Genomic DNA, 20,464 nt, shown 5'->3' on the forward strand with positions numbered 1-20,464 from the left:
GGATAGAGAGAACAGAGAGGGGAGGAAGGACAGAGAGGATAGAGAGAACAGAGAGGATAGAGAGAACAGAGAGGGGAGGAAGGACAGAGAGGATAGAGAGGGGAGGGAGGACAGAGAGGATAGAGAGAACAGAGAGGATAGAGAGAACAGAGAGGATAGAGAATGCACACATGTTATCATAAATGGTCGTAGTGATACTTGCTGACACCTGTAGGATGGGGACGTGTGTGCGTGAGGTTCTGGAGGTTCTGGGGGTTCTGGAGGTTCTGGTCTACCTGCAGCAGCTCCTTGGCGGAGCCCCGGCGGTCCACGTCCATCTCCAGGCAGCGGTTCAGGAAGTCTCTGAACATGGACGACAGCCGCTCCGGGTTCTGCAGCTCCGGCGTGCCGTTGGTGGCGATCAGGTAGAGCGCCTGGAGAGACGGGGGGGGGGGCAGAGCGGATCACACCAGGGGTCAACAACGCCATCCCGCGTGTGACCACTAGTGTCTCACCCGCAGCGGGTTCTCGTTCAGGTAGGGCGGTTCCCCCTCCACCATCTCGATGGCCATGATGCCCAGAGACCAGATGTCCACTTTGGGCCCGTAGGCCTTGCGGGTCACGACCTCGGGCGCCATCCAGTACGGCGTCCCCACCATCGTGCTGCGCTTGTTCTGCTCCGGGGTGATCTGGGCGCAGAAGCCGAAGTCGGCTGCAGGGAGGAGGAGAGGGATGGAGAGAGGGGGGGGGGGAGAGATAGAGGGGGGAGAGAGCGAGAGAGAGGGAGAGAGGGGGAGGGGAGGGAGAGAGGGAGGGGAGGGAGAGATAGAGGAGGGATGGAGAGAGGGGGGGGAGAGAAGAGCGAGAGAGGGAAGAGAGAGAAGAGGAGGGGGAGAGAGGGAGAGAAGAGCGAGAGAGATAGAGGAGGGATGGAGAGAGAGGGGGGAGAGAAGAGCGAGAGAGGGGGGGGAGAGAGATAGGGAGGAAGAGAGCGAGAGAAAGGGAGAGAGGGGGGAAGAGAGAGAAGAGGAGGGGGAGAGAGGGAGAGAAGAGCGAGAGAGGGAGAGGGGAGGGAGAGATAGAGGGGGGAGAGAGCGAGAGAGGGGGGGGAGAGAAGAGCTTGAGAGAGGGAGGGGAGGGAGAGAGGGGGAGGGGAGGGAGAGAGATAGGGAGGAAGAGAGAGAAGAGGAGGGGGAGAGAGAGAGAGGAGGAGGAGATGAGGAGGATGGAGAGAGATAGGGAGGAAGAGGCGAGAGAAAGGGAGAGGGGGGGAAAGAGAGAAAAGAGGAGGGGGAGAGGGGAGGGAGCGAGAGAGGGAGGGAGGGGAGGTATAGAGAGGGAGGGAGGGAAAAAGAGGGAGGGGGAGGGATGGGAGGTAGAGAGAGGAGGAGGAAAAGAGGGAGGAGAGAGGGAGGGGGATGGGAGGTAGAGAGGGAGGGAGAGAAGGAGAGAGGGAGGGAGGGGAGAGGGAGGGGGAGAGAGAGAGAGAGGGAGAGAGGGGGAGAGAGAATGAGAGAGGGAGGGAGGGGGGAGAGAAGAGCGAGAGATAGAGGGGGGAGAGAGGGAGGGGAGGGAGGGATGGGAGGTAGAGAGGAGAGAGGGAGGGAGAGAGACGTCGTGGTTCGTGTTGCATCTTGCTTCATGACATTAAATCCACAGTTCTTTTATTCTTGTTTTATTCTTTGATCTTGTTTTATTCTTTGATCTTGTATTCTTTCTCCCTCTCCTCCTCTCCTAAGTGTCCGGATGGTTCCACTGGGCGACGTGTCTGTGACTCACTGAGCTTGACGGAGCCGTCCATCCCCAGCAGGATGTTGTCGCTCTTGATGTCTCTGTGGATCACCTGGTTGGAGTGGAGGAAGTCCAGCGCCTGCAGACACTGCGGGGGGAAGCACACGTCAGCGTGGCGCTCGCGCTGCGGCCGCGCGGTGAAGTCTGAGCTCCGCCTCCACCTCTCTGCAGACGGCGGCGATCTGGCCCTCGTCCATGCACGTCTCCGTCACCACGTCGGTCAGCGAGCCGCCGGCCAGGTACTCCATCACCACCCACAGCTCGTCTCCCACCAGGTAGCTGCAGGCGGAGGGAGGGGCGGGGGTTCATCATCATCATCAGCAATTATTATTATCATCATCATCATCATCAGCAATTATTATTATTATTATTCAGTCATTTGATTCAATAATCTGGAGGAAACAAGGAGAACAACTCAGAGTGCAGAGTTCACACAGCAGGAGGAAGAGGAGGAGATCAAGATGAGAGAGAAGAAGAGAAAATGGGAGTGAAGGAGAGTGAAGAAGAGAGGACAGTGAAGGAGAGAGAAGGGGAGTGAAGGAGAGATAAGAATAGATAAGAAGAGATAAGGAAAGTGAAGGAGAGAGAAGAAGAGTGAAGAAGAGAGGAGAGGGAAGGAGAGAGAAGGCGAGAGAAGAAGAGTGAAGGAGAGAAGGAGAGTGAAGAAGAGAGAGAGAGAGAAGGAGAGTGAAGGAGAGAAAGAGAGTGAAGGAGAGTGAAGAAGAGTGAAGGAGGGAGAAGTGTGGTCAGATTCTTTTAAGGACAGCAGGGGGCAGTCATGCACCGAATGATGAATGCTGACCACCATTAAAAGGCAAAAAAAAGAGGAAGAAAAAGGAGAAGCAGAAGCAGAAGGAGAAGAAGAAGGAGGATCTAGGAAGAAGGCTCAGAGCATCAGTGTCATTGAAGACAACAACCGTATACAATTATTTAGGCCGTGACCTTTGACCTGTGTGACCTCTGACGCCGTGTGACCCCTGACCCTGTGTAACCTCACCCTGCGTCACCTATGGCCCTGCGTGACCTCTGACCCCATGTGACCCCTGCGTCACCTCTGGCCCTGCGTGACCTCTGACCCCGTGTGTGTGAACACCGACCTGTCCAGGTAGTTCACGATGTTGGAGTTCTTGTTTTCCCTCATCACCAGGATCTCATTGATGATCAGCTCCTTCTTGGGCTGCTGCTGCAGGTTCATCTGCTTGATGGCCACCTGACAACAGAGATTAATAGAGAGATTTTTAGACTATATATACACATATAAAAGCATTGAAAATACTGGATTAAAAACCTTTTAAGTATCATCATTGCTATATTTTAACCAAATACAACATGTTAAGTTTTAATAACTTTAGAAAATTCACTTCGGCCTGTTTGATTTACAAAGTACTAAATGGCCTAGCGCCACCCACCCTTAAAACCTTTATCAAACATAGATCTATTAACTCCACTCTGTCCACCAGAGCTGTCACAAACAGGGACTGTGAGGTCCCGTTTAGAAAAACCCTGTTTGGGCAAAATGTGCTGTCCTTCAAAGGATGCATGGTGTGGAACAGCCTACCTCCTTCTATAAGGGAAAGCCCCAGCCTGGTCACCTTCAAAGGCCACCTGAAGGCATGGCTCAGACTTAATCAGCCCTGTGACCATTAGAGTTAATCCGCACGGTATCCAAATGTCCTAAATGCACCTTTTTATTAATCTTCTTTTCTTCTTTTGTATTGCTGTACTGTTACGTGTGAAGTGATGTGTGCTTTCTATTTCACTCTGCTTGTATTCTTAAACTACATCAACCTGCCAAGGGACTACAGATGGAAACTAGCCTCCCGGCTATAATCTGTCATATTTACATGTACATTGTACTGTCTATCAATATGCACTGTCCCTTATTCTCTAAATAAATAAATAAATATATATATATATATATAGATTATATATACATATAAATATATACATACATACATATAGGTATACATAAATACACATAAATATATATATATTCACATATACACTACCGTTCAAAAGTTTGGGGTCACTTAGAAATGTCTTTATTTTTCAAAGAAAAGCACTGTTTTTTCAATAAAGATAACATTAATCATAAATACCCTCTCTACATTGTTAATGTGGTAAATGACTATTCTAGGTGGAAACGTCTGGTTTCTAATGAAATATCTCCATAGGTGTATAGAGGCCCATTTCCATCAACTATCACTCCAGTGTTCTAATGGTACATTGTGTTTGCTAATTGCCTTAGAAGACTAATATCTGATTAGAAAACCCTTGTGCAATTATGCTAGCACAGCTGAAAACAGTTATGCTGGTGATATAAGCTATAACTGGCCTTCCTTTGAGCTTGAAGTTTGTAGAACAAAATTAATACTTCAAATATTAATCATTATTTCTAACCTTGTCAATGTCTTGACTATATGTTCTATGAAATGTTCAATTCATTTGATAAATAAAAGTGTGAGTTTTCATGGAAGACACGAAATTGTCTAGGTGACCCCAAACTTTTGAACGGTAGTGTATATATTGATATCTATATATATATATATATATATGTACAGTGTGTGATTGTTGTATAATTGATCCCGACTCACCTCTTGGCCAGTTGCTATGTCGATGGCAGTGTACACTGTGCCGGACGCTCTGGTAGATAAAAATCACATTATTATCATAATAAAATGCGAATAAATAACAATCATTACATCCAAAATATTCACAAATCAACCAAAAGTAAATAATGCTGTTATCATCTGATTACTGGCAGCTTTGAAAAGTGAGTAAAAGACATCCTTTACTTCAACAAAGACCATTTATAAGCCGTAAGCGTCAGTCTTCCTGCAGTCCGACCGCAGCCCGTTAACTTCATTAAAGTTAAAGGGACAGTTCACCGCAGCGTTCATCACTCCAGCTGTCTAGTTATATAGAGATCGGCAGTAGAGACGTCTCCCTCTCTCACATAGAAGGGGAAGGAATGCAAAATAACAAAAAGAAAATGTCTTCCCAGAAATCCCGATAATCTGCAGACCTTCAGGTGAGAAGTTGAACGTAATAAAACCCACTGAGGACACAGCGACGTCTTTATTCCTGTGATATTACATCGTCACCAGCTACATTTAACTTGTACTGACGTCATATAAATATAAATATAATCTAGCACTCAGTCTAGGCTTCATCCCATGAATAAAGTGCATGTGACGGTGGTGAGCAGCGTGGTGGACGGCCTCCAACAGGAATGGAATGCGGCCGCGCGGAGCTCTCCATGCGCACAACCTTCCGCTGTGAGTTTAATCTTCCGGTCTTTCCACTTTTCTCGTGCCTGCGGCTACACACCTGTGCACTCAGACCAGGAGCTCCTTTCCTGAACAACAACAACGCACAGTTGAGTTCCTCCAGTTTAAAGATAGCCCGGAACAGAGTCAACTAGAACGGTAGAGCGCATACCTTCGCATATCACAAGATTGGGCATTGAATTATGAACATTTTGGCATTTGTTGCATGCCAATTGGATAAAAATTGACCGCGCTATGGTAAAAAGAAGATTTTGACCTTTTCATGACCTTGACCTTTGACCCAATCGATCCCAAAATCTAATCAAATGATCCCCGGATAATAACCAATCATCCCACCAAATTTCATGCGATTCGGTTTAATACTTTTTTAGTTATGCGAGTAACACGCATACAAATAAATAAATAAACTAGAACGGGCACTCGGTAGAGCGCATACCTTCGCATATCACAAGATTGGGCATTGAATTATGAACATTTTGGCATTAGTTGCATGCCAATTGGACACAAATGTATCGTGCTATGGTAAAAAAAAGATTTTGACCTTTCCATGACCTTGACCTTGACCTTTGACCCAATTGATCCCAAAATCTAATCAAATGGTCCCCGGATAATAACCAATCATCCCACCAAATTTCATGCGATTCGGTTCAATACTTTTTGAGTTCTGCGAATAACACGCATACAAATAAATAAATACACAGCGATCAAAACATAACCTTCCGCATTATCAATGCGAAGGTAATGAGATATCTGCTTTTTTTAGGAGCTTCCCGGTTAAATATGTAAATATAGAGCGCGTCGGAGCGGATAGCAGCGCGACGCCCGTTACCGTCTGCAGACGAGAGAGAGGGCGGCGCTCTGCCCTGCAGAGGCCGCATGAGGATACAGTTCTCATTTCCTCTCTACTTATGTCCTTCAGCCCTAAACCCTCTCATGGCCTCAAGCCTAAAGCCAACGCGGTCACTCCATCTCCATCTCTCGGCCCCGGAGACAGAGTTTCAGTAACCGTGACGACCGCGGATGAAAACTCACCCTTGTCCGATCTTCTCGAAGCGCGTGTACTTCTTCTTGGGATCCCCCACGCTCACGATGCTCCCTGAGTCACACAGGAAGCAGATGTTTGAGTTCATGAAGGCTTCTCACACAAAAACACGGAAGAACAACATCGGCGTGGATTTTTTTTTTCTTTTTCCCGACCCTTCTATTTCAGAAGTACCCTGAGCTTGTAGTCCCTAAATCACAGTGCATGCTGGGAGTTCGGGCTTAAGAGCGGTCTAGAGGAGACCAGTCGATGCTAAGAAGTTCTTCTTTGTTTGGATTTCATTACAGCTGTGTAACTTTGTTCTTTTGTCACGTCTTTTAAATACACAGAATCCTTGAAATAAGTACATTTAAATAATTAGATTAATAACCACCCGTCAGTAAATTATTCGACACTGAAGTCAAGTCCTCGGTGCTGTTTTTGGAAATGTAGATTTAAACTTAGTAAGAATTTACACTCTTTTTCAGATTTTTTAACTCTATTGTCTTCTATTTTTTTAACTCAATTTTTTAACTCTATTGTCTTCTATTTGTTTAACTCCATTTTTTAAACTCCATTCTATTCATTTTTAACTCCGTCTTCTTTTTTTACTCAATTTTTTAACTCTATTGTCTTCACTGCCTTGTGTATATATTTTGTTTCCTCTGTATATTTAGTATTTAGTATTGTTAGTGTTTTATTTTATATTAAAGCTCTAATGTGCTCCCGCTGCTGTGATCCTGAAATGTCCCCACTGTGGGACTAATAAAGGAATATCTTATCTTATCTTAACATATCTTATATTTAATGTCTTTATGCTTTATTGGCCGTGTGTGCGTGTGCACATACGTGGAACTTGACTCCGGTTACACGTGCACGCTCTCATCCTACATACATGTAATCTACAGATAGCAGGATGAATATAAAAACAGACATTGAAGACAACAGAATAGCGACATGTATGTAGAATATAAAAACAACGAATTGGGGATGTTAGTGCAGATGGAAGATTAAGATGAAAGAAATTAAAGAGATTTAGGATTTCTACACCGAAACAATCCAAATGTGTCGAAGATCATTTTTTCGGAGATCCATTTCACGACAAGACGTCTGAACTTCTGAACGTGTTTTATTTTTTTGTGGCTCCTGAAAAAGAATAAATTCCCCGAGGAGGTACGTACTGAGTCTCTCCAGAATCTCCTCGTCCGTCATCTTGGACTTCTTCCTCTGGCGGTCGGTGTGGCGGTACAGGGTGCTGGACGTGTTGTCCGGCTGCACCTGCGACTCGGGCGGAGTCAACACCTCCTTCACCGGGGTGGGGGCCTTGGGCTCCAGGACGGAGCGAGTGTAGATCTGAAGAGAGGAGTCAAGGGAATGAAGAGGGGGGGGGGAGGGGGGAAAGCAAGCGGGACCGATTTTGTACATCTACTCCAAACTCACCGATTTGGTGTGCTCGGGCCGAGGTGCGATGACCGGGGGCAGCTCGTCCTCCTCCTCCTCCTCCTCCTCCTCTTCTTCCTCCTCCTCCTCCTCCTCTTCTTCTTCCTCCTCGTCCTCCTCTTCGGACACGGGTGGAGCGATCGGGGGCTCCGTCGACGACGAGGTTTTGGCGCCCTGGAGGGGAGAGACGGAAGTGAGTCGGGGGGGCGCCTGGATGGAAAGAGTAGATCTCCACATTTATTTATCTATATATATAAATAAATATAATATATATACATATATAAATAATATATGTATATATATATATAAATATGTATATTTATATGATGAATGACAGTAAACATTGGACCACGGTGAACATCCTGCAGACCCAGCTGCAAGAGTTCTGTCCGGTTCTAAAGAACGTAGACAAGCTGGTTTTTAATATAAAAGACTAATTATACAAACTGTTGTGACATAAATTGCATAAAAATAACAAAATGCTCGTGTAAATCAATATGAACGGGGTTAAGTAGTTGAGTTAATAGTGAAGGAAGTGTTGCATTAAAGGGAGTGAGGAGCCAGTGTACGAGGAGTCGGGTCAGCAGCGATGAGAATGAAGTACCAAACGGCTGTATTTAAATATATATATTTAAATATATATATTTATATTTTAAACTGTGCTCGAGGAGAGAAGACACATTGCAGTAAATATGGTGATGAGCTGTAGACGTCCTCGTGATACCTTTTAACAAGTCGGATTAATGCGCCTAAGGCATATTTATTATGCCTAATGCTCAGCCTAGAGCCCCCCCCCCCCCCCCCCACACACACACACACACACCCTACCCCAAAAAAAAAAACTCTGCTATTGCCTTGGATGATCTTCCTCTTATGGAGTGGAAACATTTGCAGTCTGGTCATGCATAAATGAAGCAGTGCAGCTTAGTTGTGGTGATTAAAAGGGAAAAGGGGCTTGGCTGAACATCCCCGGTCCTTCAATCAGACACACTGGGCCTCCGGGCCGAGCCGGGCCGAGCCGGGCCGGGCCAACACTGCACTGCCTGTCTGCCTGTCAGCAGTGAGCAGAGCCACGTTATTTACTTTTTGTTTTGGAGCCATGCGGTAATGTCTACGATGGGAGATGGAGGCATATTATTTGGGGGGGGGGGGGATTGTAAAGAGTCTCATACATGCAGTTTGACATCCATCTCAACCCTCTGGGGCAGGTTGAGTCCCCGCCCCGCCGGGTCAGAGGCGCTCTATTTGAAAAAAGAAGATAAGAGGTGCTCTTGTGGAATATAACAAACATCAGTAACAACAAAAAGTGTTATTTATATATGTATTTATATATAAATAAATATATTTATATATATATATTAATAAATATATATTTATATATATATATATATTAATAAATATATATACAGGACTGTCTCAGAAAATTAGAATATTGTGATAAAGTTCTTTATTTTCTGTAATGCAATTAAAAAAACAAAAATGTCATGCATTCTGGATTCATTACAAATCAACTGAAATATTGCAAGCCTTTTATTCTTTTAATATTGCTGATTATGGCTTACAGCTTAAGAAAACTCTAAAATCCTATCTCATAAAATTTTAATATTTCCTCAGACCAAGTAAAAAAAAAGATTTATAACAGCTGAGTGTTTGTCAAGGCTCAGGAAACCCTTGCAGGTGTTTCGAGTTAATTAGACAATTCAAGTGATTTGTTTAATACCCTACTAGTATACTTTTTCATGATATTCTAATATTTAGAGATAGGATATTTGAGTTTTCTTAAGCTGTAAGCCATAATCAGCAATAAATCAGAATAAAAGGCTTGCAATATTTCAGTTGATTTGTAATGAATCCAGAATGCATGACATTTTTGTTTTTTTAATTGCATTACAGAAAATAAAGAACTTCATCACAATATTCTAATTTTCTGAGACAGTCCTGTATATATATACTCTCCCCCCATAAAATTTCACTGGTGGGTTTTTGTGTGCAGTTTTTTGAATATAGTCATCATTAGGAGATCCAATTTACCTTGGAAGCCAAATGTGCAAAGAGATAAATACATTCTGTGTACAGTAATAAGGAGGAGTTACCTTGTCGAATAACACGCTGCAGGTTCTAAGGCTGACGGGAGGCCCGGACGACAGCAGCCGGTTCTGAATGTGAAGGTTGAAAATTAGACATTTGTTCTTTAATTGTCCTCCCGGTCCTCCAGCATGAGGAGGGGACATGATGGAGGTGAATAATGGGTAATAGAATAAGGGAATAAGGGAAGAGACAAAAACATATTTTCAGATTTGTTGTGTAAAATGTTTAATTCAGCTTTTGTTTGATCACTATATATATATATATATATATGGATATTTATGTATATCTTCCACTTCTGTTCATGTTAAAATATTAATATATATATATATAATATTAATTAATTAATATTAAGTGGAAGAGATATATATATATATATATATATGTGTTCATGTTAAAATATTCCAGTGAAGAATTTAAAAACGTTGTATTACTGCATAATTATTTTGGATGCTAAAAGTTACTCCAACAGGAAAGAGATGTGGCTCGCCGACACTGCTACTCGTGATCCGACTGGACAAAAGCTGTTTCCTATTAAACATTCATGAGCGTCATAATTATGACTCTGCAATGAAGAAATATTGCGTCGCGTCCTGCAATTGTTATATCGACTTCTGCACGTCCATTAACTCGAGATTAACTGTCAACGTGGGGATTAAACCCGTCTGAGGATGACCGATGACGGACACTTGATCCGACACACGACGCCCAGCTGGATGATATCAACATTATTACTGTTGCAGATGCATGTTATTATTTTGCTTATATCGGCATTATTGAGTCTTGAAGGAATCCTGTGCCTTCATTTCCTGTCAGGCACAGGAAGTGAAGTCTTGGCGAGATCCTAGACACCTGAACCGTATATATATATACAGGACTGTCTCAGAAAATTAGAATATTGTGATAAAGTTCTTTATTTTCTGTAATGCAATTAAAAAAACAAAAATGTCATGCATTCTGGATTCATTACAAATCAACTGAAATATTGCAAGCCTTTTATTCTTTTAATATTGCTGATTATGGCTTACAGCTTAAGAAAACTCTAAAATCCTATCTCATAAAATTTTAATATTTCCTCAGACCAAGTAAAAAAAAAGATTTATAACAGCTGAGTGTTTGTCAAGGCTCAGGAAACCCTTGCAGGTGTTTCGAGTTAATTAGACAATTCAAGTGATTTGTTTAATACCCTACTAGTATACTTTTTCATGATATTCTAATATTTAGAGATAGGATATTTGAGTTGTCTTAAGCTGTAAGCCATAATCAGCAATATTAAAAGAATAAAAGGCTTGCAATATTTCAGTTGATTTGTAATGAATCCAGAATGCATGACGTTTTTGTTTTTTGAATTGCATTACAGAAAATAAAGAACTTCATCACAATATTCTAATTTTCTGAGACAGTCCTGTATATACAGAAGTTCTTTATTTTCTGTAATGCAATTAAAAAAACACATGCATTCTGGATTCATTACAAATCAACTGAAATATTGCAAGCCTTTTATTCTGATTTATTGCTGATTATGGTTTACAGCTTAAGAAAACTCAAATATCCTATCTCTAAATATTAGAATATCATGAAAAAGTATACTAGTAGGGTATTAAACAAATCACTTGAATTGTCTAATTAACTCGAAACACCTGCAAGGGTTTCCTGAGCCTTGACAAACACTCAGCTGTTATAAATCTTTTTTTTTACTTGGTCTGAGGAAATATTAAAATTTTATGAGATAGGATTTTAGAGTTTTCTTAAGCTGTAAAAAATAATCAGCAATATTAAAAGAATAAAAGGCTTGCAATATTTCAGTTGATTTGTAATGAATCCAGAATGCATGACATTTTTGTTTTTTAAATTGCATTACAGAAAATAAAGAACTTTATCACAATATTCTAATTTTCTGAGACAGTCCTGTATATACAAACCAAAGCTTGAGTTCTAATGCACCACATTGCACCCCCCCCCCCCCTCTCTCGCTGCATTATCCACAGGCTGAGCTAAAGTCAAGGCGAGGCTCTCCATCGACCTGCAACACCAACGACGGGTGCCAACCGACGCAGAGATATCCCTTTACGAGTGTGTATTTTGTGTTATTTTTCCTTCTTTAATCCCTTATGACGTGGCTAGAAAAACTGCAGGGTAGACGTGGACCGCAGCAGGCGAGACGAAGAGAGGCAACGCGCCAGCTCTCGAGACTTTTACCTGCATTGCAGGTCGGGAGAAGTAGCGGCTGTTGTTACTAAATAATCTGACGGGGAGCTCAGGTTGGGTTACCGTTCCTCTCTTTTAAAAAAAAGAAGAAGGAGAAAGCCGGTTCTACGGATCGTATATCGGCAGTTCTCCCGTGGTCCTGTCTGAGAGTCAGGAGGAGGAGGAGGAGGAGGAGGAGGTCTGTGGCATTAAGTGATCCCTGGGGGGGGGGGGGGTCCCACTGAACCGACTCGGTTTCCCCCCGGCTGAGCGCGAGTGCAGGGCTGAGGCATTCAAAAGCCTTAGATTACGCTGGTCAGAGCCTGGAATGAGGTCACCGCAGCGGGGAGTCCTTCTAGATGCGCTGGAGCCTTCCGGGTGAAAAGCTCGTCTGTCGGTATTTACAACAACAAAAAATCTGGTTGAGTAGATTTGGGGAAAATAAACAATGAGCAGTGGCGGCGGCGGATCTCGCAGTATGAAGAATTGGGGGCATTAGGCCGCATGGTGAGGGTCAGTGGGCCTCGAGAGGGGAGCAGGTTGCACCCAATGGAGGCAAACGAGAGAGAGACAGGAAGTAGAGGAACACACTCCATCACAGGAGAGGAGTGTGTGAGGTTAGAGTGTGTGAGGATTCACTGGGGTGTCGTTGGAGAGGCGTAATTACACTGAGGTTCAAGCCCATAACGGTGCAACTTACCTGTTTTTATTACATTGTTACATTCATATAAATCATAAAGGAAATAAATATTTGTGGTGAGAGATTTTCAAATAGTAAAAAAAAAAAAAGATTGGGTTGATTCGTATTTTATTTTAATAACCAGGGGTCAATATCTGCAGTCCAGCAATAAAAAAAACAACTTAAAGAGGAATTTTTATTATCATGATTCATTTATAATTAAATAGGTGGTAAAAACTGTCCAGATACTTACTGCATGGTGCTTTCTGTATTATTAATAATGCCTAATTTAGGTTGAGCCAAAGTACATTTAGATATTAAAATAACTCACCAGAGTGTTTGCTGCTATGTAGCCGTGTGCCGACTTGTCTGCAAACAGAAAGGGGAACGTTGTTGTCATATTTTTAATGATCCGTTAGAATCAATATGAAATGTCCGGTGGCTCCGGTGCCGTTTACCTCCCGAGGTGAAGCTCATGTATTTCTGGTTGTTGACGGTCTCTTTGGAGTCGTAGAACTTCAAGACGTCCAGGACGGCCTGCGGGTTCTTCTTCTGCTCCAGCTTGGTGATGTTGGAGGTCTGGAGGAGCCGTGCCCATTGCTCCGGGATGCCCTGCACAGATAGAGCACGTTGGTTGTTAATACTCCTTCAAACACTGGAACAAACTAATGTATAGATTCACACGCAGGCTTTATGGGAGCGTGAATCAGCTGTGAATCAACCCAACACGTCCCCAAACCTGCCGCTATTTAACCCTTAATACGCTTTATGTCTTAAATCCTACGTTTTCTGATGTTTTCTTACTATAATTCACAGTTTTCTCAAAGTTATTCTCTGAAAAGCCATAAACCAAATTGATCGTAAAGAAACGGTTCGACATTTTCAGAAATAAGCCGAGTCGCTCTCTTCTTTAGCTTACAGCCAGCCTAACCGCTAACATGTTGTTTTCGTATTTTAAGTTAAAGAAACAAGATTCAACATTTTAACACGTTCATTAATGAGCTTTGAGATGCTGGTCCACAGAACATTTAAACTTTGTTAACTTAACTATTAGAGCCAAGCTAGTTTCCCCCCTTGCTACTTGCTTGAATGCTAAGCTAACTAGCTTCATATTTAATGAAAATATGTGAGAGTAGTACAGAGCCTATCATCTAACTCTAAAATATTTCTCAAAATGATTTCCCACACTTTTTTTTTTAGCCTTTGTTTAGCATGTTTTAATGGTGGACTGTTTCAGAAATAAGCCGAGTCACTCTCTTCTTTAGCTAACAGCTAGCTTAACCGCTAACATGTTGTTTTTACGTTTCAGGTTAAACAAACAAAGATTTAACACGTTCATTAATGAGCTTTATAGATGGTGGTAGGCAGAACTTTTAAACTTTCTAAACCTAACTATTAGAGTCAAGCTAGTTGTTTTCACCCTGCTACTGGATTGAATGCTAAGCTAACTAGCTTCATATTTAATGGCCATATGTGAGAGTCGTACAAAGCTTCTCATATAACTCTAAAAGATTTCCCAAAATGTGAAACTATCTTTCTGAGCCTTTTTGTTGCATGTTTTAATGGGGGACAGTTTCAGAAATAAGCCGAGTCACTCTCTTCTTTAGCTAACAGCTAGCCTAACCGCGAACATGTTTTTTTCACATTTCAGGTTAAACAAACAAAGATTTAACAAGTTCATTAATGGTTGGCAGATCTCTTAAACGTTTTAACTTAACTTTTAGAGCCAAGCTAGTTGTTTCCCCCTGCTACTGGTTTCAATGCTAAGCTAAGCTAACTGGCTGTAGCTTCATAGGGGGAGCTGCGCTCATGTAATTGGTTGAAAATTAGATATATTTGTGATTGTTTATACAAATCGTAATTTATTTCTGTGTGCTTTGGAATGTACTTGTGAATCGTTCTGCGTGCATTTGTGAGTTTAAATTAGATTTAAATCCCTCTTTGTGCATTTTTAAACCGAATATATTTGTGAATTGTTCCGTACACATTTGTGAATCTGTGTGTTTGCATTCGGGAGTCTCTCTGTGGGCATTTCTAATTATTGAGACTGATCTGACCCCGTAGAACGTGGGCTGAGAATCGGTTTCATTCATTCTATCTGGTGGTTATTTTTACACTTTGAAGCAGCTGTTGAAAGAAATAATTGACTGTTCAATGGAGGCAGAACAATAGGATACTTTTATGATTCAAGGAGGATCAACAGCATCCTTTCCACCCGCAAAGAAGAAGTGGAATCAAAGTGATTTGGTTTAACGAGGGTCTGTGTGTGCATCATAAGGTCTCAGCTCATCCAATGAACAACGAGCTGCTTGTTCCTGATGTCATGGTCCGAGTGCTGGACACTAGGAAGTCAAACGGACCAGAACACGTGCTTTATTCCTGACTATTATTTATTTTATCTAAAAATATGACTACATGAGTATTCCTGGTGTTGGGAAACCATTTCATATTCCTGTATTACACATTACGGTTCCATTATAATGTAATTACATTAACGGTAACATCAGTTTCAGGGTTCTTTACAGCTGGATGTCGATGAGCATCACCTCAAGGATAGATGATATTATCATGAACCCTTTTACAATATAATGCAACATAACTGTCCCTTCAGTCTGTAGGATGAACACAATTAAAGGAACCATAGAGGAATATAAACGTAATACAAGAGCTGAATAAAACAACTCCGTGGAATGAAAAGAACTGTTTGTTTGTTTTGTTTTGGGGCTAAAACTGAACATTAAACAGCTTTATTTTGGAGCTAAAACTGAACATTAACAGCTTTGTTTTGGGGCTAAAACTGAACATTAAATAGATTTATTTTGGGACTAAAACTGAATTTTAACAGCTTTATTTTGGGGTTAATACTGAACATTAACAGCTTTGTTCTGGGGCTAAAACTGAACATTAACAGCTTTGTTTTAGGGCTTTTGCAATGAAGCACCTCACTAGATCTGGTCAAATAGATGAATATAGTGTCTAAGTGAAATTGTCTCAAATATATTATTATATCTGCAAGTGTTGGGGTTTGTTAGACCACAGATGCTCTCACTTTGGGAAAAACCCAAACAATTCAACTATTCCAGACCCTCTCTATGAATACTGTGACTGAAATAAATTATATTAAATTCAGTGAAATATGTAATAAACTGAGCAAATATAATAAAAACTGAGAAAATACTGTGTCATGATATTATAGTTCTAATAAAAAGGTCTCCCAGCTAAAAGAAGCACCGAGAGGGGAGAGTCTGTGATTGTTATTCAAGTCACCAACTTCATGGAAAAGATTTCATTTAGCTGACTCAGCATTGTGATTATATACGAACGCTTATTGCTTTCAGATGGGAGGATGATTTAAGAAGAGCGGAAGAGAAACTCACCGTGAACTCCCCCGTGATCGCATCGAAGCCGACGTGAATGGTGTGTTCAAAATCCGAAGGGAGGGAGATCTCGGGACGCTCCTTCTCCTTCTTCTTGTTGGCTGCAGGAGACGGAGGACAACAATGACCAGGTGAACTACATGAGGGGGGGGGGGGGTAGTGTGTGTGTGTGTGGGGGGGGGGGGCACTCACTCTTGTCTCCCCCGGGGAAGATGGAGCGCAGCCGGACCTTCTTGTTTTTCTCGTCGGGAGCCATCGGAAGCGGTTTGGAGGCGTGATTCAGCGACGAAGAGTCTCGGGAACTGCTGTTCATTCTCAAGGGGGGGGCCGGTGGTTTCTCTTCAATATCAACACTATCAGACATCTTTAGCAGCACTCACAATGTCCTAGAAGAGAGAGAGAGAGGGTCAGTATTTAAAAGAAGCTGGGTATCGAAATGTCACGACAACCTTGATTTTTGACTTGAGTGTCAAGGAAAGTCAATATAAATCCAATGTGATGCAGCTTTATTGGCTTGAAAGTGTCAGAAAAACAGTGCGACACATTAATATTCATCTGGACATGAATGCCAACACAACTTTACGATCATTATATAATAATTATACATATTCTGCATTTCAACAAACACATGTTATTTTGCTTTATCGAAACGGAGTACGCACATTTTTGTGTTTCTTTGGTTAGATGCATATTTAATAATAAATAATAATAAATGCTTAAATAAATGTATAAATAAATAAATACAGGAATAAATAAACGCTTTAAAAAATGTATAAATACAGGAATAAATAAATAAATGCTTAAATAAATGTTTAAATAAATAAATACAGGAATAAATAAATATAAGTTATACCTAAACAGGACATCATTAAATGAATCTATTTCTGTATTTCTTCATTTATTTATGTCTCTATTTATGTGTCCACACGTATTTCTTCATTTATTTATGCGTGACATTTATGTGTCCTTCTATGCAAATGAGCTGGGGCGGTCCGAACCCGTCTAAAGCATGATGGTATTTACTCCACGTGGACCTTAACCCTCTTCTGTTTCACTTCCTGCGTGAGTCCCACCAGCTCTGGTCATCTAGCTCCGCCCTGATTAGTTCCACCTGTCTCTCATTAGTCAGCTCACCTGTTCCCACTTCACCAATCAGCCATTGCTACCCATAGGGCCGGTTCCTTTGTGTGTGTGTGTGTGTCTCCTTCCTTCCTTCCTTCCTGTCTTCTTGGTTCTCCCCTTTAGTGTTCTCAGTGTTCCTCGTGTCACTTTTCCCCAGTGAGTCGTCTCTCAGGTTGTTCCTGTTACCTGCCTGCTGGACCTCTACCTGCTTCATTTGGACTATCTAAGATGTTTCCTTTAATAAATAACAATTCTGCTGTCAGGTTCACCTCTTTTATTTAATATCGCAACCATGACAACGCTAATTATATAAAATACTGAAAAGAAAAGCAGCTTAATTCACATGTTTAGAGCTGGGCGACTTCCAGCTGAGCGTCCGGACAAAAGGCCGCAAACAGGTTCTCAGGCTGGAGGTGGAGGCGTGTCGGAGAACCTCTGTTGACAGAGAAACGTCTCGCCGCCGCCGGCGTGGCGGAGGCTCCTCACGAGAATGGTTCTTCAAGAGGCTGTGTGGTTCTACGAAGAACCATCACCTACTGGAGAACCAGTCTTTCATTTGAGACACCTTTATAGGTTCTTTGAAAGTCTTTAAGGAAATGGTTCTTTAGGGAACCCTGATGTGAAAGGTTCTTTGTGGAACCGGAAATGGTGCCTTAAAGAACCCTATTTTACGGTTCTTTGAGACATCTTTGTTTGAAGAACTCTCTATAGAAATGGTTCTTTAAGTAACCCTGGTTTGAAAGGTTCTTTACGGAACCAAAAATGGTGCCCTAAAAAAACATGTTTTAAGGTTCTTTGAGACACCTTTGTTTGAAGAACTCTCTATGGAAATGGTTCTTGAAAGAACCCTGGTTTGAAAGGTTCTATGTGGAACCAGAAATTGTGCCTGAAAGAACAATTTTTTGAGGTTCTTTGAGACACCTTTATCTGAAGAACTCTCTAAGGAAATGGTTCTTTAGAGAACCCTGGTTTGAAAGGTTCTTTACGGAACCAAAAATGGTGCCCTAAAAAAAACATGTTTTAAGGTTCTTTGAGACACCTTTGTTTGAAGAACTCTCTATGGAAATGGTTCTTGAAAGAACCCTGGTTTGAAAGGTTCTATGTGGAACCAGAAATTGTGCCTGAAAGAACCATTTTTTTAGGTTCTTTGAGACACCTTTATCTGAAGAACTCTAAGGAAATGGTTCTTTAAAGAACCCTGGTTTGAAAGGTTCTTTAAAGAACCAGAAATGGTGCCTTAATGAACCATCTTTTAAGGTTCTTTGAGATACCTTTGTTTGAAGAACTCTCTAAGGACATGGTTCTTTAAAGAACCCTGATGTGAATGGTTCTTTGTGGAACCAGAAATGGTTCCCCTATGGCATCCCTCTGAAGAACCATTTCCGGTACCTCCATGGTTCTGTGTTTAGGATCTACTCAATAAATCTGGTCAGCAGAGGAAGAACAAAGACGAATCCTGCCGCATCATGGCCTCTGTGACGAGCTCTGAGGTTCTGACCCGCTCCAGCGTGGCGTTGACGATCGCTCGAGGTTTTTTCGGGTTTATTTCAATGCGACGCAGAACGCACGTCCATTAAAAAAAAAAGAAGAAACGTGGTGAATGAGAAGCGCACGCTCATCAATATGATCCGATTCAGACCCGACCGGCACCGGAGAGCGGTGATGAATTATGGAGCGAGAAGAAGAAGAAGAACCTCTTCAGTGTCTGACCGCGTGTCACTTCTCTATCGGGAAGCAGCAGCCAATCAAATGATCGTATATGATGCCCGAGCTGTCTAGCTAATCACCTGCAGCGGCTCCAAAGATTACAGATTGATGGAGGCCCAGACGTGACTCTGGTCAAACACAACGACCGACCGATTTACCGACAGGCAGTGAAACGGGCAGCTCCTCTTTCAGGCTGCCGTCTCCCGACATTAGACATCGACCGGGGACCAGGAAGTAGCCTTAGCTGCTGGATCGCTTTCTTTTGGGCGTAGGAAGTGTCGTGTTTTACAAACGCGCGAGTGTCTGTACAAAAAATAAATCACAGACGCACCGGCTGGACTCGGATGTTTCCACATTTCTCCTCCCATCAAATATTAATCAAATCCGCGATGAAGAGCAGACAATTTCCTCTGCTCGTCTCAGACATGAATGCAGAATTTGAATGGCTAACACATGGGGGGGGGGGGCTCTAATCGTGAGCCTGTGGCGGCCCAGTAATGCCCCCCCCCCCCCCCCCCCTCCATAAGATCTTCGTCCCTCTTGATTAGGGCTTCAGCTCTTGGCCGTGCCTCCTTTTTGAAGGATGCTGATGACACTTGGACGGGACGGATAGAGGTCATCCAGAGGATAAGGAGGCTAGGGAGGATGCTAAGGATGCTAGAGCTGCAGGACGCCATTGTTATCTCCTTCATCCTGGTCAGAGAAGTCCAACACGAGAGGCCACGAGCGCTCCTCTCTCACATGGTCGACCTCTCAAGGTCAGAATTCATCACATAACGGCACAGTGCAAATACCCCCCCCCCCCCACCACACACACACTTTAATTTGAAGGGGAGGTTGAGGTGGAGGAGTTTGGCATCAGAGTTCAATTCAGTAAGAAAAAAGGACACGAGTAGAAACAAGGAAATCATCCATGTAAAGATGTTTGACGGATCTTCTTTTGGCTGATTAGGCTCCGCCTCTTTGTTTTTTTGGTCCGCCCCCTCCCCCCCTATACAAAACTCTGCTTTGCATTCAGCTGCCAACGCTCGGCTCAAGAAAGGAACGCGTCGCAGCCGACAGGTGAGACAGGTGTGTGACAGGGGAGCGAGAATCTGGTCGGGTTCACTTTCAGTTGGCGTCTCATATTTCATGGAAGACACTTTATATATATATATAGAGAGAGAGTATATATATATACAGAGTAAATATATATTTTCTTAGATCTATATATATATATTTGTTTATATATATATATACAGAATATATATATATATATTTGGAAGTGTTGAACGACAATATCTTTAATCCCGTTAGTATAAAAAGGCTCATTATACCTAATCATGATATGCCAACTAGAGCGTGATTACGCAATATCAAACCTAAATGGATGAATTAGTGAATGTGTGTGTGTGTGTGTGTGTGTGTGTGTGTACAGACGCACCCAGTCAGATATACCTGTCGCGCTGGTTCTTTTCCTATAAACACGGCAGCGTGGTCTGAAGCCGCCCGCCGCGCGGCGTGTTGTGGCAGCTGAGGAGTCAGAGCGCCGCTCTTCAACGTGACTAATTGAGTCAGCTGGACTCCAGGACGTCACCCGGGTCCAATAAAGAAGGTTAAATACAAAAAACTAAAATGTGTTTTTAAAAACTACGGTGGCTCATTCTGTTAAGACGAAAAGCAACAACAACAACACCTTGTTTACACTCCTGGCCGTCTCGGTTTCTTCAAAGCTCATTTATTTAATTTATCTGAGACAGTTTGTCATATTATTATAACCTTTATGATAGCTTTGATATTATTAGAC

General features: G+C 42.4%; 1 protein-coding gene across 4 annotated transcripts in view; it reads right to left on the minus strand.

Moving 5' to 3' along the window:
* The window catches only part of LOC130191945 (serine/threonine-protein kinase PAK 3), a 29,243-nt gene that overhangs the window by 3,127 nt on the left and 5,652 nt on the right, over positions 1-20,464 (minus strand). Inside the window, exons 2-16 of one of the 4 annotated variants that reach the window (XM_056411708.1) lie at positions 16,042-16,235; positions 15,850-15,950; positions 12,931-13,084; positions 12,804-12,841; positions 9,615-9,677; positions 8,694-8,762; positions 7,522-7,695; positions 7,263-7,434; positions 6,093-6,156; positions 4,365-4,413; positions 2,868-2,980; positions 1,932-2,049; positions 1,759-1,858; positions 495-691; positions 276-413 (exon numbers count right to left, since the gene is read on the minus strand). In XM_056411708.1, coding sequence (XP_056267683.1) covers positions 276-413; positions 495-691; positions 1,759-1,858; positions 1,932-2,049; positions 2,868-2,980; positions 4,365-4,413; positions 6,093-6,156; positions 7,263-7,434; positions 7,522-7,695; positions 8,694-8,762; positions 9,615-9,677; positions 12,804-12,841; positions 12,931-13,084; positions 15,850-15,950; positions 16,042-16,213 — 1,722 coding nt within the window. In that variant the 5' untranslated portion in view covers positions 16,214-16,235. Of the gene's footprint in view, positions 1-275; positions 414-494; positions 692-1,758; positions 1,859-1,931; positions 2,050-2,867; positions 2,981-4,364; positions 4,414-6,092; positions 6,157-7,262; positions 7,435-7,521; positions 7,732-8,693; positions 8,763-9,614; positions 9,678-12,803; positions 12,842-12,930; positions 13,085-15,849; positions 15,951-16,041; positions 16,236-20,464 lie in introns of all 4 variants that reach the window. The other 3 variants (XM_056411710.1, XM_056411709.1, XM_056411711.1) reach the window with 3 other exon arrangements.

Source organism: Pseudoliparis swirei, chromosome 3 (genome assembly GCF_029220125.1).
Source record: "Pseudoliparis swirei isolate HS2019 ecotype Mariana Trench chromosome 3, NWPU_hadal_v1, whole genome shotgun sequence".
In the NCBI taxonomy this organism is placed as follows: Eukaryota; Metazoa; Chordata; class Actinopteri; order Perciformes; family Liparidae; genus Pseudoliparis; species Pseudoliparis swirei.